The sequence below is a fragment of the Typha angustifolia genome, chromosome 1 (assembly GCF_048772165.1).
Source record: "Typha angustifolia cultivar Huaian chromosome 1, ASM4877216v1, whole genome shotgun sequence".
Taxonomy (NCBI): Eukaryota; Viridiplantae; Streptophyta; class Magnoliopsida; order Poales; family Typhaceae; genus Typha; species Typha angustifolia.
In genome coordinates, this window is record NC_133239.1 from 5,980,352 (window position 1) to 6,006,683 (window position 26,332).

At 41.0% G+C, this 26,332-nt stretch overlaps 1 protein-coding gene across 1 annotated transcript; it reads left to right on the forward strand.

Moving 5' to 3' along the window:
* Positions 1-23,933: 23,933 nt before the first annotated feature.
* Positions 23,934-24,671, forward strand: LOC140760042 (uncharacterized). Its single transcript, XM_073096831.1, has one exon. It carries the CDS (start codon positions 23,934-23,936, stop codon positions 24,669-24,671), a length of 738 nt encoding a protein of 245 aa, XP_072952932.1.
* The last annotated feature ends 1,661 nt before the right edge of the window (positions 24,672-26,332 follow it).

The window sequence follows — 26,332 nt, forward strand, 5'->3', positions numbered from 1 at the left end:
ATGACCATTGACTATTACTGGCTTCCTTGGGTTGACTGCCAACCAATGGTGGCCATCGTAGCCACCGGTGACCTTGAGTGGCCAAATCTAAAGGGTACCACTATTGTGAGCTACCTCTTTGTGAGGGCTTCCCACCCCGGTGGCTCAACTATAGTGGTGCTCTCATCCCTATTCTTAGCCACAAGGGATCGGTGGACTCGCTAGTGATGTGCCCTGACTGTCACTGCATATGATCGAGCCTAAGCTCAATTTTTTTTGGTCTTCCGCCATCGCTCATCATCACTTTACCACTACGAGGACCTACTGGATAGCAATTGTCATTGACTAAATACACCACCTAAAGGGGTTGTGATTCGGACCACACTAAGTCATTTTGTGTATGGATACAACATTCGCATGCATCTTTAGAAAATAAGGATTCTGGATGTCACATTCGAGCGCCCCCTTATGAACGCCTGCATACGTTCGCATCGATAGAGAATATAAATTATGCGTTTGAACGTGCTTGACCTCGTTTGAACACAAGGGTGGGAATCTAAACTTTTTCACCATATATTCTCTCTAAACTAGGAATTTTTTTTAACTAAGAATTTCCTTAGGTACGGAGGACTATGTGACAAAATAAAATTCTATATGATGTACATGAAAAATAATGACAGTTCAGAGAGGATAAGTATTATTATCCCTATAAAATATGAAAACTATTGTCTTTTTAACATATTAAACTTTTAGAGTAATTAGTGAGTTAATATAATATAAAAGTAGGGTTCCTTAGTTCTATAAATATAAATATAACCTTTCGCTCTCTCTCTCTCATTTTGCAATCATTCTCTTGTTTTCTTTCTAAATTTCTCTCTCTCTCTCTCGCTCTCTCAAGAAGTCATGGCGTCCATCGTCGACTCCGCCCTGGAAGTTCGCGTCGATGTTTCCTTCCAGCAGCGACAGGAGCATGAGTTGTGGGAGGCGGAGATTCGAGTTTTGGTCTCAAGAATCCATTGCTTCTCGAGTGGAATTCCTCCGGTCGAGGAAGTCACCCACAGTCTATCCCACAGCTGTGCACCGCGGCGTCTTCGTGACCCGGCAGCCGCGAAGAGCACCATCTCCTCCTTGCTCGCCCTCATCGGCCACCCCGTCCGCGAGGAAGTCGTGATATGGAGGAATTTCATCTCTTCCATCGCCCATGATGCTGCCTACCAAGCCCATGAATCTGGAGTTGCCTCTTTCAAGATCCTTGCGAATATAATGATCTTTCAGACATATGAACTTGTCGAACCAAATCAAAGGCCTATCCCTTGGGGGCTCTTGCCACGAGTGGAGGAGATCGACAATGTCTTGACCTTTTCCGTTGACGGCGGAGTTTTCGGTGGTTCCCGCGCTACTGTGCCACCACCGCAAGGATCGCCTACTGAGAAACTGGAGAGAGTGAAATTTACTGGAGGAAGTGGGTCTGATCAGATGACGACTACGGCTACTGCGTGTGTAATATGTATGGATGACTTCGAGCAGGGGTCGGAATTGATCAAGATGCCATGCTCCCATCTCTTCCATGAGAGCTGCCTCACTCGATGGCTGGAACGAAGCCCTGTGTGCCCACTTTGCCGGTTCTCTCTGCCGGCTTAGGTGGAAATCAGCACTAATCAATGATACCTCTGTAGTTTAGAGTTGCTTCTTTTTCATACACTCTCTGGCTTGAATTCTTGAAGCTGTTCATGTTGTAATTTGATCCCGTATCTCACATTATTCTGATTATTGGACTTGTACATGTTCTAATTCTGTATCGTACAAAAATAAGAGTTTTGTTGCATCAGTACTCGGTCATCTGCTATATAAATTCCTGAAGATGTACATATTATAATTTTGTAACTTTTACGACAACGAGTTCTATTACTTATCTTCAGTACCCGGTCATCCAACTGATATTGAAATTTGGTGTCTACTTTTGGTTTTGGATCGCTTTCTATTGTCAGGCACGTAGGTTTAGTTCTGTTGATTACGCAGCTGCACATTTTAAAGTGAGTAATGCATCAGTAAAACAATTAAAATAAAATCAGAATGCATACATGAACGCTAAACGTGTCAGATACATCCAAGTATCTTAATCGGTTTTGGAGTCGGATTAATTCAGCTATATATGCTAGGAGTCTTGATTAATTCGGAAGCAGGTTAGGTAGATGAATGAGGCTAAAAGAACAATAAACTGGTACTTTTGGCTAGAAAGCTGATTTCAGAAGATAGAGTCTGATTTATTCAATAATAAATTTTAGGAGTTCAGTTGCTGATACTAAGCAACAAAAGAATGAATTATAGCCCTTAATGACAAGATGGATGTCCTTAAAAGAGACAGTAGTTTTATTCTGATCATAATACTCATTGGCGCAAAACCTTCTATTAAGGTAAATCTCTTGCTCATGATGTTTTCATGATAATATGGACACTGTTATATTTTTGTAAATCCAAAGGTCTAGAAGTAGCCATACGAACCACCTAATTTGCATCTGTATTAGCCAGTCAAAATGTATCTTATGAAATTTAGATCGCAAAAAATGGACTTTGTTGCAAACCATATGGGTTAAAATGCAGAACTTCAGGAATGATATTTAAATTTTTCTCTCCCCATTCCATAAGGCTATTAACCATGCTATGAAGGTTGTAGGGCCCTAAGAATTTTGTTTGAATTTTTATACGAGGGAATGCTCAACATGGAATTTAGAATTTAATTGAAGTCTAGTAATAAAGAAATGGAAAAAAAATGAAATATTGATACGGCCATAGGTAAAGATCAAAATAAGTTGAGAGGTGAGATTTAAAACTTCAGATATACCTATAAAAAATAGTGTTGGTTCTTTATATTCTGTGAAAGGGCTTAAACGCCTGAAGTATGAAAAGATATCTTGAGAACAAAGTATCAGCAGCTGACAAGATTCCTCATCCTTATCAAATTTTATAAACATTTTACTTGATATAAAACCTTCAGTTTCCTTTTTTCTGATTTTAGGGAAAGGGGTTGAATGTTCAGTCCTCAATTCAATTGATGCTCACAAAGTCATAATTTGTTTACCAATAATTTCTTACATAATAAGGACCCAATCCAACTTAAATTTATAATCAACTTTTCATGATCCGCTTGTCCAAAAAAGAGTTCTTCAAGTTCCGATAGGAGTAATGTAGAGAAGCATCAGCCCAACTTGAGCCGAGAAAACTTGTATAAAGATTTTATGATCATCATTGATAAATAAAACATGGAATTTCTATGCTAGTAAGGCAAAGTTCAGCTCTTCAACAAGATCTCACTATTATAATATTAAATGATTCTTTAAGCAACACTAAGCCCCCTTTCACTTCAGAAATAACAAAAATTATTTTTCAAGAACACAACCTCTTATTTCAGAATAACAGCTAAACATCACAATATCCATATTCCAGAATATAAACACTATTTATCAAAATTACATCTTATACCACATACTAACTCAATTACAATTTACCTTTGATTTGACTACAATCTCTATTTAAAATCTTATTATAATTTATCATTTCTCTTTTATCTTTTTCAAACATCTTATTATAATTCATTACTCCTCTCTTCTCTCTCTTAAACATCTTATCAACATCCTATCAGAATTTATCAATCCGCTCTACTCTCTCTCCTCTCTTATCATATATTTTTATTTTATACTAAATAAATAAAATTTAATTTAAACAATGATACGATTTGGATATCCGAGTCGTCTTGAGCATGGATCTACCTTATAGGTATCTTTTCTTATTGTATTAGCATTTTCTCTAGGTTGCATTCGAACGTGGATGGGTGCGTTCGAATGCACTTGCGAATGCCTACAAGCGTTTACATCGATAGAGAACACAAATTGTGCATTCGAACACTCTCGACCCCATTCGAACGCCCGCATGCGAATATTTGCGTACATTTGCATCGACAAAGAATGTAATTTGTGCTTTCGAACGCGTTTGATCTCGTTCAAACGCGGTCGACAGAAATCCATTGTATAATTGTTATTTTTGACTTATTTGGTGAGCCTCTTAAAGTGTGGATGGTAACCAAAAAAAGGATGATCAATGAATTAAGTTTCTTGTCATAATCTTCTTCCTCTCCTTCCCTCTCGTTCCCTCATCCCACGACTCTGCTACCTCTAGCCTTCTTCGACCAGCCACTCATCCTAGTCCTTTGGGAGCGGCTCACTCCTCCCCCTTCTTCAAATTTTCCTCTACCTTCGCCTTAACCCTTTCCACCATCCATAATCCATCTCTATAACCTTCTTTGTCGGTGCCACCCATTACCTCCGGCCTACCACCTCCATATTCCACCTAGGATTTCGTGCCTCCATCCACGGATCCAAAATCATGTTCTGGTCCAAAACCTGCAGATCAGACTCTCTGATGTTTGCCCACTTATCCGAAGATATCTCTAGATCCTACTGTCTGAATCACTTGAAATTAGATCCGTTTGAAAGTTCTTTTCTAGGACTACGACCTATCAAAATTTCACATTGATCTGACAGCTATAGGAATCTCCTTCTATAGTTCCATGCAAGGTCCTGCGCAGATTTTATAATGAAATAGATCAAACCTAATGATAGGCTACGAAACGATTCCTTCAAGATATAGATTTATTGTAAGAAGCATTCTGTGCAACCGAGGGAAAATATTCACATAATTATTCTCCCGTAGGTAGAAAATTACGAAACTAAGTGAAATTGATCCGTAACTCCCTGATCTATGATTTTCGTTTTTACGCCCTTTGTAGATTTTGTCAAAACCAAAAAAAAAAAAAAAAAAAAAACAGAGGAGGGTGCACGTGCAGCCCCTCCCCTCTCCCTCTCCAGCACACAGCTGATTTGGGGGGATTTCATCTAATCCGAATTGGATTAGATTTAATCCTCTCCTAATCTATAATTAGCCCTAATCCTCTCTCTCTGGAACTGTAAGCCCTCTTTTTTTTTCTCTCTCTCTCTCTCTTTTCTTCCTCCTTCACCGACGGAGTCGTCACCGTGGAATCGGCCAGCCGAAGCGTCGTCGGAGCCAGCGGAGACCACCAAGTGACTCCTTAGTAAGCCTTCCCTCACCCCTCAAAGTTAATTAAAGAAAAATAGGGTTTAGTGAAAATACCTAAATTTGGGGATTTCGGCTTCGCCGGCAACTCTCGCCGGCCGGCAGCTTCGGGCTGCTGCTACTCATGCTTGAGATCGCCAAGTCGTTACCCTCGTGTCTTGGATGTCTTCTGGAAGAGCCCTCGTGGCTTCGGTCGACGTCGGCCCCGGCGTCGGTCGTCGGTGGTGGGTCCTCCTCCATCTCGTGAGGACGACAGAGGAAGGTTGAGAGGGAGAGGAGAGGTTGAAGCCTGTAGGGGGTCACCGGCGAGGGGTCGCCGGCGGTCATCCTCTCCCTCAGTCGTCTTCTCGCGTCGGTCGCGAGGGGGAAGAAAAGGGTTGGTTGGGCTCAGGTGAAACCCGAGCCAACCCCCTTTTCCCTTTTAAGTCGGGTTCGGTTCGGGTTTGGATTTCGGATCCACAAACCCGAACCGAACCACTTGAGTTGGTGGGCTACGGGTTAGCCCGTAGCCCAGTTCACTTAGTTTTGGGCTGGGCCTCGGCCTAACCCGATTAATCAAATTCTTTTTTTGGAATGGGCTGGGCCAGTAGTAGCCCAGCCCAATCCAATGGGTAATTTTAAACCCATTTTAGTTATTTTTGGTTTTTAAATTTTAAAAACATTGTTATTATTTAAATTAAAAATTTGAATATTATTTATTATTTAAGGTGGTGAATTCTAGTATGTGAGCTAGAGATTTGAGGTTTCGGTTGTCTTGCCTAGACTCAGGTGAGTGGGTTCACTCACGTGTTTATTTTATTGTATTTCGTATTTTTGCCAGACCATGTAAATCTTCTACGTGCAAATTATTTATTTCACCCTCATGTGTAAAAATTAAATTGTTGCAATTTCTATGTGCAAGTATATTTATTTCATCCGTACGTGCGAAAATTTAATTGCTTTATTTTCTGTGTGCATTTAATTATTATATTCAGTGCATCACCATACTTCGTGCTATTATTGAGAATTTTGAAAAGAAAATGAGACTAGTATTGATATGACTTAGAGAACAGTCCCGGTTTTTCCGTGGTGACTCAAGTCTATTTGGAAGTCCAGAGGAAAGTTCTAAATTAGATCACTGCGGTGACTTTCTTAGGTGACTCTGGCGGGGTTAGGGAACAGTCCTAGGAAAAATGAGAAAATTTCCTAGGTGGCTCTAACTTCTCTCAACGGTTAGAGGAAAAGACAGAGTGTGTTGATCACAGGGTGATACCCTCTGATGACCCTAACCGGATCAGCTATGAAGAAAAGTCCCGAGCGTCATCTCGAGGTGACTTCTAGTTGATGTGGATCCACAGGGTTTAGACCCATTGAGACATATGACATTTTAAATATCAAAAGGATGTTGATATGTGGAAAACATGCAAGGTTACAAATTGTGACATTTCTCTATTGTTATCTTGTTATTATTTAGAGGGCATGCCTATTGCATATTATGATATTGTTACTTTTTGTTTAATTTACTCAGCATTAATATGCAGTAAAAATTTATTTGGTTCGAGTGGATTCCACTCACTGAGCTATAGTTGTTGGCTCACGAGTTCTATTGTTTTTTTTGTATTTGTTTATTTATTTCAGGTAATAGTCAGCGGAGCGCCTGAGCGTGATGTACCCGGATTCCACCTCCACTTAGGATCCACCCATTTACCTTTCTGCTCTTTTAGATTTTGTGCTTTAGATATAGAAGTTTTATTTTAGTTTATTTTAGTTTAGAGACTTAAAAACATTAACATTGTTTATTTTTTTATTGCATTTAGTAATAAAGTATTTTTTTTAATAAACAAATTCTCATTTTATTTATTTATCTTATCATCGTATACGTAGAGAGTATTGTTAAGGCTTCATGCATCTCAAGCATATTGAGATGCATGGCCGGTCATGATTCCTAATTTGGGTCGTGATAGATTCTAATTGTAACTAGGACGAAATTACAATTTAGTGCGGATGATGGTGGTGGTGATGGGTGAAGTGGATGTTAGGGCTATGGATGATAATGGAGATGATGGTGGATTGGTGATGTTGTTTAAGTGATTAAGATAAAAGGGAAGAAGTGGTCGAGATCCCAAGAAAGAGGGAGGACTCGATAGACAAAGAAGACTAGAAGTTAGGAGAGACCTTGCTAACGGTAGAGATGGTAGGTTGGTGAAGAGGAAAGAGGGAGACTAGGGTAAAAAAGATAGAGAGAAGATAGGAGGCAAGAAACCAATAATCTAATAGTATAAAAATTTTGGCTGCCATCTACACCTTTATAGAGGCTAGCCAACAAGACAAGAAACCAATAATCCAATAGTATAATAATTTTGGCTACCATCTACACCTTTATAGAGGCTAGCCAACAAGCCAAATAATTTATTAACCATAATTCTAGAAGATTCTTGCCGATTGCATTCGAACACGCCTGATCGTGTTGGAACGCACAAAATGCATTCTCTGTCAATGCGAACGTGATACAGGTGCTCAAACGCGCATTTCGCGTTCTTTATTTTTGTGAACTTGATGCATGCATTCACAAATGTGTTCGAACGCGTCCCTAACCACGTTCGAACGCGACCTACCAAAAATTTATTTTAATGAAAATAAATAATTAATACAATAAGAAAAGACTCTAACTAAGTGTATCACCTAAATAGGAAAAATTGTATCAAAGTGGTATCAGAGCCATTATTTCTCGGGCACGCATTTCCTATGATGACAACCAGAGCCATGGCTGCATGGCAAAACGAAGAGAGATTTTCGTAATGGAGGAGTGGGAAATGGCTGCGGGAACCTCCACCCACGAAACTGCTCGATAAAATATGAATATGGAAGAGCCTAGCGTTCAAGACATGATCGGATCACTTCCCGAACAGATAACCATCAAAAATCAGATGATGATGGAGATGATGCGAGAAATACGGGCGACGAGAGAAGCCGTGGCGATCAGGAACGCACCAACAACCCCCGACGTGAGTCTACCACCATGAACCCACCGCCACCAGTTCAGAACCTTCACTAGCAAGAACTCCTGCTGTCACAACCCTTTGGGTAGAGACCAGCAAGGGTGGTTCTACTAGGCCAATTAGCGGGTGAGCCTATCTGTCAAGAAAACCTAAACAACGATCATCTTGGAGGTCTAGACCCTTGCGCAGAGTAAGGCGAACTAGAACTATGTCAGGTTAACATAAACCAAAAGAGGGATCACTCAGATTTCACTCAATTCAATTCCATAAAATTATCAATACATGTCCACTCTTATTTATATAAGTAAAAGTCCATAGTAGATCGAATCCACATGCGGATTATCCGATTTATTTGAAATTCAAACAACAAGATAAAGCTAGCTAACTAAATCAGCCTTCTTTATCTTTAACAGATTAATCCTTCATTTCGCCATAGATAGATTTCGAATCTGGAGAAGTCATAAATACCAAAGTTGTAGATCTGGAGAAGCCTTCATTTGGACGTCTGTAGAATATTCTGTAAATATTTTTCTAACGAACAAGGTTCTTCTCATCTACAAGAATTTAATCTTTCGTCTTAAGGGCTATCTAGACGAAAGATCAATCTCGAGGGCTACTGAGATTGGACTTCGATCACAAGAAGTAGTGAATCGTGCGTTCTAGCGATCAAGACTGAGAGGAACAAAGTCGTTTGGATCGACGGGTTGTTTTGTGAGTCAGTCTTATAAATGCTACTATCATAGTGATTGGTTTTGATCCAAGTTTGGATCCGTGGTTTTTTTCCCGTTTTAGGTTTTTCCACGTTAAAATCTTGGCGTTCATCTCTACTTTCATTTTTAATATTTCTTCTAATTTTTACTTAAATGAAAGAGCGATATCATTGCCTAGAGGTTAGATACATACGTGTGTCTAGGAGTGTTTTCAGATTCTTCCAAGAATAGAATGTAACCAATCTTTGAGTTTATTCTTCTCCCTTCTGTACATTTTCAAAACATCTGCCTTAGCTGTATTTCTACTAATATGTTTGACCTCATCACATAAGTAACTGTGCAATATTCTAACTCCTTCATAATTAACAAATTGAAAAGGCAATTCATTCTTAACAATTGTCATTGTCATCAATTCACGGTATTTCTCCTGATCAAACTTAGAAACTTGAAAAGACATTGATCCTTCTGATTTGGCAAGGAATAATTGGCCAATTTCTTTAGTTTTCAACTTTGGACATATAGGTATATGGCGTTTCATATTTCCAGTCCCATACTTACTATCTGATATTTATATAACACCACATAATTTACATGTGGCTCTCTTTAACCCATCTTCTCATTTTGGTAGCTCCGTAAACACTTCCCAAACACTAGAGGTTTGTTTTCTTTTTCTTTTACTACTAGAATTCTCTCCACCAACTATGGGAGGAGGAACCTCCTCAGAAATATTTTCTCCATCTTTAGGGAATATCTCCATACTATCATCATCCATAACTAAAATGAAAGCAAGAAAAATAATATCATAACATGGAACCAAAGCTATGAAACTAAATTAAATTGAACTAAAATCAAGTAAGATGAACTTGACTAAATAGATCAAACAAGAAATTAAAAAAAATAGATCTTTCTGAACTTAGCTAAATGGTGTGCTAAATCTAAATGGTGTGCTAAATCATTAATTAATTGAAATTCCGAAATAGATCTTTCTGATGCATTTGCTACTATGCAAATTTTTTATTATAACACTGGAATCCTTCCTTCTCTCTGAAAAGAAAATCAAGACTATTGATCTATTTAAATAATATGTTAACTGAGTAGCAAAGGTTCAAAGCAGGATACGATCCTGATATAAAGGGTTAGAGGTAGATTAGGTGATAAGCACAATGAGTGTCCTCACAAAATTATAACTAGTGACAGTTGCTGGAGGGACCAAGTTTTGCCACCCACAGTGACTGTGGGTAGCTCTGTCCACTGTTTGAGGTTTCCTCGATTGGCATCTAAGTGCCAAAAATGCAAAGAGAAAAGATCTAGATGACAAGTACTAAAGGATATTTCTAGAGTCATACACAAACATATAATTTTTAAATTCTAATGCTATTTTTCTAGTCAACCATGTATTATTTCTTAAATTAAAAATAATCTAAAAAATATCATGACTAAAATGTATCATGACTAAAATGTATTAAAATGTATTAGAACGTCGAGAAATATCTGGGTTAGAATCATATGAACATATCAATAGGAAATGGTCCACCATGACTCCATGAGTACTGACTGCATTCTTTGGTAGCAATAGAGAAGGCAATAAAAAGTTTCTTACTTTACAAAACTGTAGCTTCTGAAATTTCTTTAGTAGTGAGGGGCTCGGGTGTCCGGCGGCGTGACACAAGGGGCTCGAAGGATCAGTATGTCTTGTTAGCCTCGAAGATCCTTCTATTGTGTTCTCCCCAAAGATGCCAGATGCTTCAGTTTGGTCTGAGTGACTAACTGAGCCATAAGAGCCTTCTAAGCAGTGAAAGCATGTCTTGGGATTTGATCTTTGTGCCAAATCAAGTTCGACCAGGTGGGAAGGGGACGTGAGGGGCTCGGGTGTCCGGCGGCGCGAGGGGCTGGGTGTTTGGCGACGCGACGCAAGGGGCTCGGGTGTAGATGGGAAGGGGGCGTGAGGGGCTCGAGTGTCTGGCGGCACGACGCAAGGGGCTCGGGTGTCCAGCGGCGCGACACGAGGGGCTCGGGTGTCCAGCGGCGCGATGCAAGGAGCTCGGGTGTAGATGGGAAGGGGGCGACAGCGGGCTGGTGTGGGGATTGAGGAAAGATTGAGGAAATAAAATTGGGAGTTGGGACTTTGGCCAAAGTATTTGGGTGAGTTGAGTTTTAGAGTAGGAGGGTATTGGGTAAAATTAGAAATTTAGAATATATATGTGTGTGGTGGGTTCGCGGGTTCGCGGGTCGACCCGACCCGCCTGACCCGTTTACTTAAACGGGTTAAACGGGTCAAGTGGGTCAAAGGCATAAACCCGAACATGACCCGATTAATAATCGGGTTAGGCGGGTTGACTCGTTTATGACCCGAACCCGATTAATCTAAACCCAAACCCGATTAATAGTCGGGTTATCATGTCGGGTTATCGGGTCGGGTCAAGTTTTGCCACCCCTAAATGCAAGTAAGAATTGATATGTAATTAATACAAGTAAGAAATGACATGTAATTATTGCAAGTAAGAAATGACATATGTATATATTATTCATAGACTAATATAGGATCTAACTCGCCTGGGATATCTCTGGAATCCATCTCACGCTCCTAATCAGTCGGCTCCTTCTAAATTTCGAGATCCTCCCCGCACAATAATGAGTCTAATAATTTATAGAAAAAATAAAATAAGAATATGAATATATATAACTAACTACTTTGTTGTATAAATTAAATATGATTTTCTAGGTCCGAGTAGTTGACTTGGGTTTTGTATTTATCCTTTTCTATTAATATATTATTTTGTATTAATTAAAAATGGTCATTTATGGTAAAATTAGAGTCATTCACATTTGCAAGTGTCAAAGATAATTGAAAATACTAATAAATTCAAATGCCTATTTTAATTATGTATTGTTCCTAATTTTTATTAATAACATGGTTGATAAAATAAAATAAATAAAAAAATATAGTTAACAAAAGTTAAAGAAAAATAAAAGACTAATAATGACTAGTCTATGGTTTACATGTTGGGCTCAAGTGTTCATAGGCTGGGCTGGGCTCAAGGCCCAGTCAACATTAATGCTGAGGAAGTTGGCTGTGGGCCTACCCACAGTCCGTTAGGCCGAAAGATAGGCTAGCCACAGGTGTGGGCCACAGCCCACATTGTAGCTGCCCAGAAATTGGGTGGGCTCAACTTAAGAGCCCAATCCACCACAACAACCACTAGAAAGAGAGAAAATAAAACAAAATAAAATGGGGTGGCCGCTAGCTATGAGTGTGGGCTGCGGCCCACACCGTAGCCCACTGAGGTCGGGTGGACTGGGCTCCTAGTCCACCACTGGCTATGGGTGTGGGCTGCGGCCTACCCCGTAGTCCATCAGGGGGTCGGGTGGATTGGGCTCACGAGCCCAGTCCACTACTGGCTACAGGCGTTGGCTGCAGCCCACCCCATAGCCAACATAGCTGGTGGGGGTTTGATCAACCCTCATCCAGTCAAATCCTCTCAGAATAGAGAGAGAGAGAGAGAGAGAGTGATGCTGCTGCCGATGATCCTCGCCAGCAGCCAAGCTCCACCGGCTCCCCAAAGTTGACGAGGTCGACTTGGGTTGTAGCCTGGTTTGAACCATTGGCCAGCGTGGCCGATGTGAGGAATGAGGAACTCCATGGCCAATGCCATGGAGCTTCATAATTCGGTGAAGAATGGGCTCGAAGCCCTCATCTTGAGTAACCACCTCTTCCATGGGAAGAGGTGAGTCAATCGAGGATGACGAGCGAAGTCACCACCGCTGGTAGTAACCGCTAGTGTCCAAGTAACCCGACAGTGGGAGGCGACATGGCATCACCTCCCACATGCCTTGTGGGTACCCATAGCAAGGGACTGATACAGAGGAACTTTCCAAACCGGTGGGTAGTCAACCCGAATTCGTAGGCCGGCAAATTTCTCCGACGAGGATAGAAATGGATAAACTATAATTAATCATGATTTACTAAGCAATATTGAAATTAAATTAAAGGGAAGATGGAGGCTAACCCGAGGATTGAGGTGAGGGGGTTTTGGTTGGCCGCCGGCACTCCGATGACCCGCTGTTTGCGACGAAGGCTGTGGCGGCTCAGAGAAGAAAAGAGAGAAATGGGTGGAAGAGCAAGAGAGAGAGAGAGAGAAATTGTGAAAAGTAGAAAAGCCCGAGGGGGAAGGGGTTTAAATAGGGATGAGGCGGAGAGGGGAGCGGAGTGGAGTTCAACTCCACTCTAGCGCACTTCACTCCCACCTCTCGCAACTAACTGCGAGAGGTGGGGGAGGAAGAAGAACAAGTCAGCGCACGCGCCAAGCACGTGCGCTGCGGTTAGAATGCACGCGCATGGCGCGTGCACTAATATTTCTTTTCTTTTTTTTTACATGGATGTTACAACTACTCCCAACAAAATAAAAATTTCGTCCTCAAAATTACATACCGGGGTTATCTAATAAGTGTGGATAAGTGAACTGGATCTCCTCCTCAAGCTCCCAAGTAGCTTCCTCTACACCATGATTCTACCAAAGAACTTTGACCAGTGGTACATTCCTTCTCCGAAGCATTTTCATGCATCTATCAATGATCCAAATTGGCTGCTCTTCATAGGACAAGTCCTTCTTTAACTGAATAGGTTCCTCCTTTAACACATGGGAGGGGTCATGCAAATATTTCCTCAAAACTGACATATGAAAAATATTGTGAATTTGAGACAACTCTGAAGGTAGATCCATGCGATATGCAACTGACCCTATCTGCTCTAGTATCTCATAAGGTCCAATGTATCGAGGGCTCAATTTGCCCTTCCTCCCAAATCGGACTACTCCTTTCCAGGGCAAGACCTTGAGGAAAACTCTATCTCTAACCTGGAATTCTAGGTCTCGACATCGACGATCAGCATAGCTCTTTTGTCGACTCTGGGCTGCTGGCAAATACTCACGTACCTTTCAAACTTTATCAATGATTTCCTGGATCAACTCTGAGCTCTCTATCTTCCGCTCCCCCATTTCATCCCAACTAATAGGTGTCCGGCATCTTCAACCATATAAAGCCTCATAATGGGGCATCCTAATACTGGAGTGATAACTATTATTATAGGCAAATTCAATCAAAGGAAGGTGCCCATCCCAGCTAAGTCTAAAATTAGCAACTGAAGCACGCAACATGTCCTCCAATGTCTGGATCATTCACTCTGACTGGCCGTCGATTTGAGGATGATAAGCTGTGCTGAATTGCAATTTGGTACCTAGAGATCTAGCAAATTTCTGCCACAATCTAGATGTAAATCTATGATCCCGATCTTAGGTAATAGAGACAGGAGCCCCATGGCGAGCAAAGATCTCATCTCGAAATAAGGTAGCTCGCTGCTCCATGGAATCTGTGGTGTTAACTGGAAGAAAATAAGTAGACTTGGTCAACCGATCTACTACTACCCATATGGAATCTTTCTTCTTCATAGTCTTTGGCAACCCAACCATAAAATCTATAGTGATATGCTCCCATTGCCACTCAGGAATGAGTCTCTGTCTGAGAGTCCCTGTAGGTCTTTGGTGCTCAATTTTTATCTGGTGACAAGTCAAGCATCGAAATACAAACCTGCTATGCTCCTCTTCAGTCCTGGCCACCAGAAAGACCTGCAAACATCATGATACATCTTTGTCTCCCCAAGGTGGATGCTGTAAGAAGTTTGATGGGCTTCCTCCAAAATTTCCTTTCGGAGTTCCCCCATATCTGGCACACAAAATCTATCTCCGAACTTCAAGGTTCCCGTATCATCAATATGAAAACCCTCTTTGCTCGAACTTTGGACTTGCTGAATTATTTGTAGAAAGTGAGGATCCTCCACCTATGCAATTCTGATCCTCTCAGCTAAAGTCGGCCTCACCACCAAATGAGTGAAAAGTCCTGAGCTCACTCTACTAGAAATAATAGGGATATCAATCCTATGCATATCCTTTAAGAAACCCTCCTGCTAGGTGATCAAACAAGCCAAGTTGCCCATAGACTTTTGGCTCAAGGCGTCAGCTACCACATTTGCCTTTCCTGGGTGATAGCTAATAGTGTAGTCATAATCATTTACCAGTTCAAGCTATTTGCACTGCCTCAAGTTCAGCTCCTTTTGGGTGAAGAGGTACTTCAAGCTTTTGTGATCAGTGAAAATTTCACACTTCTCCCCATAAAGGTAGTGCCTCCAAATTTCAATGCAAAGACTACTGCTGCTAGCTCTAAATCATGAGTAGGATAATTACGCTCATAATCCTTAAGTTACCATGAAGCGTAAGCGACAACTCTACCTTCTGCATCAAAACATAGCCCAGGCCCATGTGTAAGACATCACAATAGACTTGATAGCCCACTCCACTACGAGGCACTATGAGAATAGGTGCAGAAATAAGTCTCTTCTTCAACTTATGGAAGCTTTCTTCACAATCATCCATTCACACAAAATACTGGTCCTTCCGAGTCAGCCTCGTTAGAGGGCTCGATATTTTTGAAAATCCCTCCACAAAGTGTCGATAATATCCAGCTAGCCCAAGAAAACTGCGCAGCTCTGCTACGGTGCTTGGTTGTTTCCAACCCAAGACTGCTGTGATCTTGGATTGGTTAACTCAGATGCCTTCTCCTGACACGACGTGCCCTAGAAACACCACCTCGTTCAACCAGAACTCACATTTTGAAAACTTGGCAGACAACTTTTCTCTCCTCAAGGTCTCTAATACCAACCGGAGATGCTCCTCATGCTCCTGCTTTGAGCCTGAATATATCAAAATATCATCAATGAAGACTACAACAAACTGATCTAAGAATGGACGAAAGACTCGGTTCATTAGGTCTACGAAGACAGCTTGAGCATTAGTTAGCCCAAAAGGCATAACCAAGAACTCATACAAACCATAATGAGTGTGAAAAGCAGTTTTGGAGACATCCACTTCCCTAACCCTCAGTTGATGATATCCATACCTCAGATCGATCTTCGAAAAGACTCTACCTCCATGCAACTGATAAAAAAGGTCCTCAATACGATATAGGGGATATTTGTTCTTCACAATCAGCTATTTCAGTTGCTGATAATCAATGCAAAGACAAAGAGTGCCGTCTTTCTTCTTAACAAAGAGAACTAGAGCTCCCCAAGGTGATGAGCTAGGCCTGATAAATCCTCGATCCAGCAAATCATCAATCTGCCCTCTAAGTTCCTCCATTTCTTTTGGAGCCATGCGATAAGGAGCCTTGGAGATTGGTCCTGCTCCTGGAATCAGATCAATGGTGAACTCGACTCCCCTGTCTGGTGGAAGCCCTCGGATGTCCTTAGAAAAAACATCCGGAATCTCCCGAACCACCAGCAAATCAGTTAAGGCTTGGGCCCCAATAGACTCATCAGACATGATTGCCACCAACTGCGGGTGGTCCACCTGTCGATCCTTAAACAATCGACACTCTATGCCATCATTAAGTTGCAAAATAACTTCCTTGCTGTAGCAGTTAATGTTGGCACGAAAAGCGGCTAACCAGTCCATACCCAAAATCAAGTCAAAATCATGCATCTCAAGAGGCAAAAGGTCTGCTCTAAAATCCCATTCGCCAAAAGTCAGAGTGCAAGGACTATAAATTTGACGAATCTCCAAAGAATCACCCATTGGGGTAGCTATGAGCAGAGATTCATCAAGAGGCTCTAGGGTCATATCAGCATATCTCAAAAATGAGGTAGAAATAAAAGAATGTGTAGCCCCAGGATTGAATAGAATTTTAGCAGTATGAGAAAATAATGTCATAGTTCCTATCATTGCATAAATAGCTTTATAAACAAAATTATTATATTAAGTTAGTAATAATTATGACATTATTATTATTATTATTATTATTATTATTTTAGAAAGAAATAAGGGACAACTTGACTTCTATTTAAGTAGAATTCTTAAATTCTAAAGAAGCATATTTAATTGTTACCTGTCAACACATCATTAGATACCTCTGCATCCTGTTCTGTCATGGTAAATACTTGTCCAGTACGTCCGCCTCTACCTCTACTAGAAGTCCCAGATCGCGCCCTGCCACATCCTCTACTCGCAGCAGTACTAGCTCTCGAGGCTCGAGAAATAGCTGGCGTAGTCGTAGTGACTAACCCACCAAGTAACAGAAGACAACGGGGTCGAATATGTCCAGCCTGTCCACAATGATGACAGGTCACCTCCCAAGTACCAGGACAATCCCGAGATAGATGTCCCCTCCGACCACATGTATAGCAAGTCCTCTCCTCTAATGCAAGTCGTTGTGTAGATGCTCCACTACTAGTGCTGCCAGTAACCACTGCTGGCCTCCCGCTACTGACAGAAGATGATGCCTTACTAGGTCTGCGTGAACTCTGTGAACTGGATTTGCTCGGAATTGCACTAGAACTGACACCACCAGCATAGGGGAAACCTCGGTCGATAAGAACCATAGGGTCCACTCTAACTCGAACCACCTCCTCGCGGATGCCCATCCAAGCGACCTAGACGTCTGGCCATTCGCTCCTGCCCATTGAGAATGCTCCTCTAGTAAATCTTTCTCGGCTATCCCTGCGATCTCCACTAGCTCCGTATTAGTTAGGTTCCTCGCCATATTCACCTATTTATGGATCTCAATCTGTAGTCCCATCTTGAATTGCTCAGCTTTGGCAGCATCATCTGGCACAACTCTAGGGCAAAAATGGGATAAGGTATTAAATGTTTCATGTACTGAGCTACAGTCATATCCCCCTGTTTTAACTGGGTAAGCTCCCATGTCAGCTCAACTCGAAGGGATGCTGGGAAGTACTTCTGGTCAAAGGCATCTATGAATGCCTTCCATGTGATGTACTCTCCCATAGGTCGATCTGGCATCAAGCGCTCAGTGGCCTTCCACTACTCTTCCGCCTCCCCATGGAGAAGAAAACTGGCGAAAGTAACCTGCTGATCCTCTGGATACCTGAAAGCAGTCAGGATCTTCTTCACATCCATAAGGCACTGGTTCGCCTCCATGGGATCAGTCGTGCCACTAAACACCGGAGGATTAAGCTGCATAAATCGGTTTAGTGGCCATGAAGATCACTTGTTAGGTTTTTATTTGTTGGCAATTGTGTACAAAATATTCTAAGTGTATTTTTTACATGTATATGAGCTTTACACAAGTCTAGAATATCTCTGGTCTGAAGAATTGCAAGGTTATTGGAGAAAAGCTGTTGAGTTCACATTGCGTTCACAAACGCGTTCGAACGCGGTGCGTTCACAAACGAGTTCGAACGCAGTGCGTTCACAAACTAGTTCGAACGCGAAATCTGCGTTCACACAGACAGAGAGCCGCGTTCACAAACGCGTTCGAACGCAACCTGAAGAAATATGATTGAAGGAGAGTTGAAGAAATATGATTGAAGGAGACTTCTTGAGGCTACATCGATTCTTCAACTAACAATGTTCCACTCATCTACAAGAATTTAATCTTTCGTCTTAAGGGTGATCTAGACGAAAGATCAATCTCGAGGGCTACTGAGATTAGACTTCAATCACAAGAAGCAGTGAATCGTGGGTTCTAGCGATCAAGACTGAGAGAAACAAAGTCGTTTAGATCGACGGGGTGTTTTGTGAGTCAGTCTTGTAGCTGCTACTATTATAGTGATTGGTTTTGATCCGAGTTTGGATCCGTGGTTTTTTTTCCCGTTTTGGGTTTTTCCACGTTAAAATCTTGGCGTTCATCTCTACTTTCGTTTTTAATATTTCTTCCGACTTTTACTTAAGCGAACGAGAAATATCATTGCCTAGAGGTTAGATACATACGTGTGTCTAGGGATTTAATTTTTTCATCACTCTTCAGCTTGCTCGGCCGGACGATCCACCCAGTGTGTTTGTCCTAGCCACCGTCGTGTGTTCAAGAATCAGCTCCTCAATGAAACTCTCTTGCTGTTTGACCAAACCCCTGATGGCCTCCACACTGCTGGTTGAAGCATCAACGGTCGGCTCATCAACTAGAGCAGAAGCTCCCTTAGAAGCAGTCGCATGGATCGATCTAGCGCGTTTAGGCAGCATTCCTGTTAAGTTCAAAATAATTTATTTATAATTCAAAAATTATACCTACATGTCACTAAGATCCTTATGTCCAATCTATCATGGTCTTTAAACTTCCTAAATCAATATGTGGACTGTACCCTAGAGAACTTCCTAGATTATGGTGAACCTATAATCTAATACCAAGTTGAAACATCCACTTTCAAAAATCACGTGTTCCTCACATGGAGAGTTCCACGTGATTCTCACATGACCTGTTAGTAAAATAATCTCACAAAGTATTGGGATAATTTTAGAAATACCATAATAATTCAAAGTTTCAATTATCACAAGCCTCAATAAGCCTCTAGGAATACAAGTTCATACACAAATTTTAAATATAAAAACTCTCGCAGGGCTAAGTCCAACTAGAAATAATAGAATAAACAAATACTAAATAGGGAAACAAATCTTCTACTCCTCGATATCTATATCCTCCATAATTAGCTCTGAAATATTTCCACCAAAATGGCGGTGAGCACGAGGCCCAGCAAGTATAATCCAATAATAATCTATGAATATTGTATTGCATGATAAATAGAAATACAAATCCATAAACATATCAAGGAAATGTGTATAGTACAATTTTTAATAACTTTCATCATCATAGCTCAATATACATAAAAATCCACACAAACCGAGTCACTAATGTCATATCTTATAAACCAACATTGTATCGAGGGGGACTAGTCATCTAGCGGTATTATCGCCCATACTTGTCTGGCGACGCTGCATATGACCGGTTGTCTATGGCCATCAGACTAAGGACCCTAGTCGTAGGCCCATCAACACTGTTATAGTAAATCATCGTACAGAGCAGAATCATTACTTGTAACTGAATCATCGTATAGAGCAAAATCATCACATACGGCGGGTAAGAGTACACAACTCGATAGACGCCTTCGCCCTACCTCCTCGGGTGCTGTTAGAACTATAACCTTACTTCTCAATCATCTTTACTAATATCATACTAGGCTAGTCTCCAACTAGGGCAGTGTGATCACGTGAATACTCCACCAGCTAACGACTTTAGGTGTAGACCACTAATATAATATTATATAATACACTCTACCTTTAACCCCAGGTTGAGTGGGTGAGAGGGGGCATTGCCTAGTTGGGACTCGACTAACAATGATACGTGCATGTGGTGCCATGGCTTCTATTATTTATTATATCATGATCGTCAAAGTAATATGTATTATAAACAATGAATGGAACCTATCATACATATGGAATAAGTAGTAATTAATGCAAGTAAAAATTGACATGTAATTATTACAAGTAAGAAATGACATATTTATACATTATTCATAGACTAATATAGTATCTAACTCGCCTGGGATATCTCTGGAATTTGTCTCACTCCTAATCAGTCGGCTCCTCTTGAATTTCGAGATCCTCCCCACATAGTAATGGGTCTAATAATTTATAGATAAAATAAACATAAGAATGATGAACTTATAGAACTAACTACTTTGTTGCATAAATTAAATTTGATTTTCTAGGTCCAAGTAGTTGACTTGCTTTTGTATTTATCATTTTCTATTAATATATTATTTTGTATTAATTTAAAATAGTCATTTATGGTAAAATTAGGGTCATTCACATTTGCAAGTGTCAAAGATAATTGAAAAGGCTAATAAATTCAAATGCCTATTTTAATTATGTACTGTTCCTAATTTTTATTAATAATATGGTTGAGAAAATAAAATAAATATAGTTAACAAAAGTAAAAGAAAAATAAAAGACTAATAATGACTAGCCTATAGTCCACATGTTGGGCTGAGCTCAAGGGTAGTGGCATCAAGGCCGAGTCAACATTAATGCTGAGGAAGTGGGCTATGGGCCAACCCACAGTCCACTAGGCCGAAAGATGGGCTAGCTACAGATGTGAGCCACAGCCCACATTGGAGTTGCCTAGAAATTGGGTGGGCTGGGCTTAAGAGCCCAGTCCACCACAACAACCACTAGAAAGAGAGAAAATAAAGCAGAATAAAATAGGGTGGATTGGGCTCATCCACCTCTAGCTACGAGTGTGGGCTACGGCCCACACTATAGCCCACAGAGGTCGAGTGGACTGGGTTCCCAGTCCACCACTAGCTACGGGCGTGGGCTGCGGCCCACCCCGTAGTCCATTAAGAGTTGGGTGGATTGGGCTCACGAGCCCAGTCAACTGCTGGCTACAGGCATGAGTTGTAGCCCACCCCGTAGCCAACACAGCTAGTGGGGGTTTGATCAACTCCCACCCAGCTCAGATCCTCTCAGAATAGAGAGAGAGAGAGAGAGAGAGAGAGAGTGATGCTACTGTCGGTGATCTCCGTCGCCGGCAGCCAAGCTCCATTGGCTCCCAAAGTCGACGAGGTTGACTTGGGTTGTAGCCTAGTTTGAATCATTAGCCAATGTGGCCGATGTGAGGAATGAGGAACACCATGGCCAACAGCCTTGGAGCTTTCTAATTCGGTGAAGAATGGGCTCAAAGCCCACATCTCGAGTACCCACCTCTTCCATGTGAAGAGATGAGTCAATCAAGGTTGACGAGCGAGGCCACCACTGCTGGTGGTGGCTGCTAGTGTCCAAGTAACCTAACGGTGGGAGGCGACATGGCATCGCCTCCCACACGCCCCGTGGGTACCCGAATTGGGTACCCACGGCAAAGGGCTGATGCGGGGAAACTTTCCAGATGGTGGGTAGTCGACTCGAAGTCGTCGGCCGACGAATTTCTCCAACGAGGATAGAAATGGATAAACTATAATTAATCATGATTTACTAAGCAATATTGAAATTAAATTAAAGAGAAGAGGGAGGCTAACCCGAGGATTGAGGTGAGGGGATTTTGGTTGGCCGCTGGCGCTACGGTGACTCGCTGTTCGCGACGAAGGCTTCGACGGCTCGGAGAAGAAAAGAGAGAAAGGGGTGGAAGAGCGAGAGAGAGAGAGAGATTGCGAAAAGTAGAAAAGCCCGACGGGGAAGGGATTTAAATAGAGACGAGGCGGAGAGGAGAGCGAAGTGGAGTTCAACTCCACTCCGGCGCACTTATCTCCCACCTCTCGCAACAAACTATGAGAGGAGGGGGAGGAAGAAGAACAAGTCAGCGCATGTGCTAAGCACGTAAGCTGCGGTTAGAGTGCACGCGCATGGCGCGTGCGCTAATAATTTTTTTTTTACATGGGTGTTTCATAATGAAACCTTTTCACGTGTTTCTACTCAAAAGTCCTTCAGAATTATGTTATGATCTGATGGTTAAGTCGAGTCTAGTTTAGTAAGTTGATTTTGATTTTAATCTTTAATTTTAAGCCAAAGTGGATAATATATATATGTGGATCTGATTCGTTATGACTCTACTTTCATAAATATGAATGGTCATAGGTTAATTATAATTATGGAATGATTATTATATTTAGCCAATTTTATTACTGCCTTTATCTTTTCATGTAGCCGTACGATCGTTATTATCTTCGTCGGACTAGATAATAACCCTCGATCCCTGCAAAGCACCCAAATGCTAGCCTCCCTCTTGCCCATGAGTACACTATCTTACAACCGTCTATCACTACCCTTGGCCATCTGCCAACCTCCCTCACATTGTTTTACATTTAGCAAACCCACGCCATGGGTCTGACGCTTCCACGATAACCATTGACTATTACTGGCTTCCTTGGGTCGACAGTCAACCAATGGTGGCCATCGTAGCCATCGATGACCTTGAGTGGCCAAATCTAATGGGTACCACTATTGTGAGCTACCTCTTTATGAGGGCTTCCCACCCCGGTGGCTCAACTATAGTGGGGCTCTCATCCCTATCCTTAGCCACAAGGGGTCGGTGGACCTGCTAGTGATGTGCCCCGACTGTCACTGCATATGATCGAGCCTGAGCTCAATTTTTTTTGGTCTTCCACCATCGCTCATCATCACTCCACCACTACGAGGACCTACTGGATAGCAATTGTCATTGACTAAATACACCGCCTAAAAGCCGTTAAGGCTCTCAAGATCTGTGGTGGCGCCTCTAGGGGTTGTGATTCGGACCACACTAAGTCATTTTGTGTATGGATACAACATTCGCATGCATCTTTAGAAAATAAGTATTTTGGATGTCACGTTCGAACACCCCCTTACGAACGTCTGCATACGTTTGCATCGATAGATAATATAAATTATGCGTTTGAACGTGCTCGACCTCGTTTGAACACAAGGGTAGGAATCTAAACTTTTTCACCATATATTCTCTCTAAACTAGGAATTTTTTTTAACTAAGAATTTTCTTAGGTACGGAGGACTATGTGACAAAACAAAATTCTATATGATGTACGTGAAAAATAATGACAGTTCAGAGTGGATAAGTATTATTATCCCTATAAAATATAAAAAACTATTGTCCTTTTAACATATTAATCTTTTAAAGTAATTAGTGAGTTAATATAATATAAAAGTAGAGTTATTTAGTTCAACAAACCCATCTGTTGTTTAAAATACGATATCTTCACTCATTTAAAAGAGGAGTTCTGAAAGACAAAATATAAAAACCACCATTCAGCTACATTATTAAAAGAAGCTACATTAATTTAGTGAAAAGTGAACAAGCAGAACAGATGCTAAAAGTTTAAATTCAAAATTTCGAACATCGAATTTCAGGTGCTCATTTCTAATATATACAGTACAAAGTATTAACTACTATTAAGAGCTTAGCCCAAATTGATTAAAAGATAAGGCTCCTGGATTTTAGTTGTTAATGGCAAGAGGATCATTTGTTTTTGAATTATAAGAAAGGAGTTTAATTCATCTTCAGAAATTTGAAATGAAATTTCTCGACATTCTATACATGGGTTAAACCCATACTGATACTCCACGAGTTCCGCAAAATATTTCCATTAGATCTCCAAAATCCGAGTCCGAATCGAATTAGTATTGCGAATTTGAACGCGGCAAACAGCTGGCGCGCGGAGTAAGAAATCGTTACTCCGCAAAGAGGAAACTCAAATCGGAATCGGAATTCAGCCTCCAACGGTAAGGAGGAAATGCTAGAACAATCTATAAATATAACCTTTCGCTCTCTCTCTCTCTCTCATTTTGCAATCATTCTCTTGGTTTCTTTCTAAATTTCTCTCTCTCTCTCTCTCTCGCTCTCTCAAGAAGCCATGGCGTCCATCGTCGACTCCGCCATGGAAGTTCGCGTCGATGTTTCCTTCCAGCAGCGACAGGAGCATGAGTTGTGGGAGGCGGAGATTCGAGTTTTGGTCTCAAGAATCCATTGCTTCTCGAGTGGAATTCCTCCGGTCGAGGAAGTCACCGACAGTCTATCCCACAGCTGTGCACCGCGGCGTCTTCGTGACCCGGCAGGCGCGAAGAGCACCATCTCCTCCTTGCTCGCCCTCATCGGCCACCCCGTTCGCGAGGAAGTCGTGATATGGAGGAATTTCATCTCTTCCATCGCCCAGGATGCTGCCTACCAAGCCCTTGAATCTGGAGTTGCCTCTTTCAAGATCCTTGCAAATATAATGATCTTTCAGACATATGAACTTGTCGAACCAAATCAAAGGCCTATCCCTTGGGGGCTCTTGCCACGAGTGGAGGAGATCGACAATGTCTTGACCTTTTCCGTTGACGGTGGAGTTTTCGGTGGTTCCCGCGCTACTGTGCGACCACCGCAAGGATCGCCTACCGAGAAACTGGAGAGAGTGAAATTTACTGGAGGAAGTGGGTCTGATCAGATGACGACTACGGCTACTGCGTGTGTAATATGTATGGATGACTTCGAGCAGGGGTCGGAATTGATCAAGATGCCATGCTCCCATCTCTTCCATGAGAGCTGCCTCACTCGATGGCTGGAACGAAGTCCTGTGTGCCCACTTTGCCGGTTCTCTCTGCCGGCTTAGGTGGAAATCAGCACTAATCAGTGATACCTCTGTAGTTTAGAGTTGCTTCTTTTTCATACACACTCTGGCTTGAATTCTTGAAGCTGTACATGTTGTAATTTGATCCCGTATCTCACATTATTCTGATTATTGGACTTGTACATGTTCTAATTCTGTATCGTACAAAAATAAGAGTTTTGTTGCATCAGTACTCGGTCATCTGCTATATAATTTCCTGAAGATGTACATATTATAATTTTGTAACTTTTACGACAACGAGTTCTATTACTTATCTTCAGTACGCGGTCATCTAACTGATATTGAAATTTGGTGTCTACTTTTGGTTTTGGATCGCTTTATATTGTCAGGCACGTAGATTTAGTTCTTTTGATTACGCAGCTGCACATTTTATAGTGAGTTATACATCAGTAAAACAATTAAAATAAAATCAGAATGCATACATGAACGCTAAACGTGTCAGATACATCCAAGTATCTTAATCGGTTTTGGAGTCAGATTAATTCAGCTATATATGCTAGGAGTCTTGATTAAATCGGAAGCAGGTTAGGTAGATGAATGAAGCTAAAAGAACAATAAACTGATACTTTTGGCTAGCTAGAAAACTGATTTCAGAAGATAGAGTCTGATTTATTCAATAATAAATTTTAGGAGTTCAGTTGCTAATACATAATTAACAAAAGAATGAATTATAGCCCTTAATGACAAGATGGATGCCCTTAAAAGAGACAGTAGTTTTATTCTGATGATAATAATCATCCGTGCAAAACCTTCTATTAAGGTAAATATCTTGCTCATGATGTTTTCATGATAATCTGGACACTTAAATTTTTGTAAATCCAAAGGTTTAGAAGTAGCCATTCGAACTACCTAATTTGCATCTGTATTAGCCGGTCAAACTATATCATATCAAATTTAGATGGTAAAAGATGGACTTCCTTTTTTGCAAACCACATGGGTTAAAATGCAGAACTTCAGGTATGGTATTTAAATTTTTCTCTCCCCATTCCATAAGGGCTAATAACCATGCTGTGAAGGTAGTGGGTCCCTAAGAATTTTGCTTGAATTTTTATATGAGAGAATGCTCAACAAGGAATTTAGAATTTAATTGAAGTCCAGTAATAAAGAAATGGAAAAAAAAATGAAATATTGAGACTGCCATAGGAAAACATCAAAATAAGTTGAGAGGTGAGATTTAAAATTTCAGATAATGCAGTGTTGGTTCTTTATATTCTGCGCAAGGGCTTAAACTCCTGAAGTATCAAAAGATATCTTTAGAACAAAATATCAGCAGCTGACAAGATTCCTCATCCTTATCAAATTTTATAAACATTTTACTTGATATAAAACCTTCAGTTTTCTTTTTCTGATTTTAGGGAAAGGGGGTTGAATGTTCATTCCTCAATTCAATTGATACTAGCAAAGCCATAATTTGCTTACCAATAATTTCTTACGTAATGAAGACCCAATCTAACTAAAATTTAGAATTAACTTTTCATGATTAGCTTGTCCAAGAAAGAGTACTTCAAGTTCTGATAGGAGTAATTAGAGAAGCATCAGCACAACTTAAGGTGAGAAAACTTGTATAACGATTTTATGATCATCATTGACAAACAAAACATGGAATTTCTACACTAGTAAGGCAAACTTCAGCTCTTCAACAA

Bases quoted from the DNA above. Each gene is read 5' to 3' on its own strand.
- LOC140760042 (XM_073096831.1), top strand. From the start codon at position 23,934: ATGGCGTCCATCGTCGACTCCGCCATGGAAGTTCGCGTCGATGTTTCC.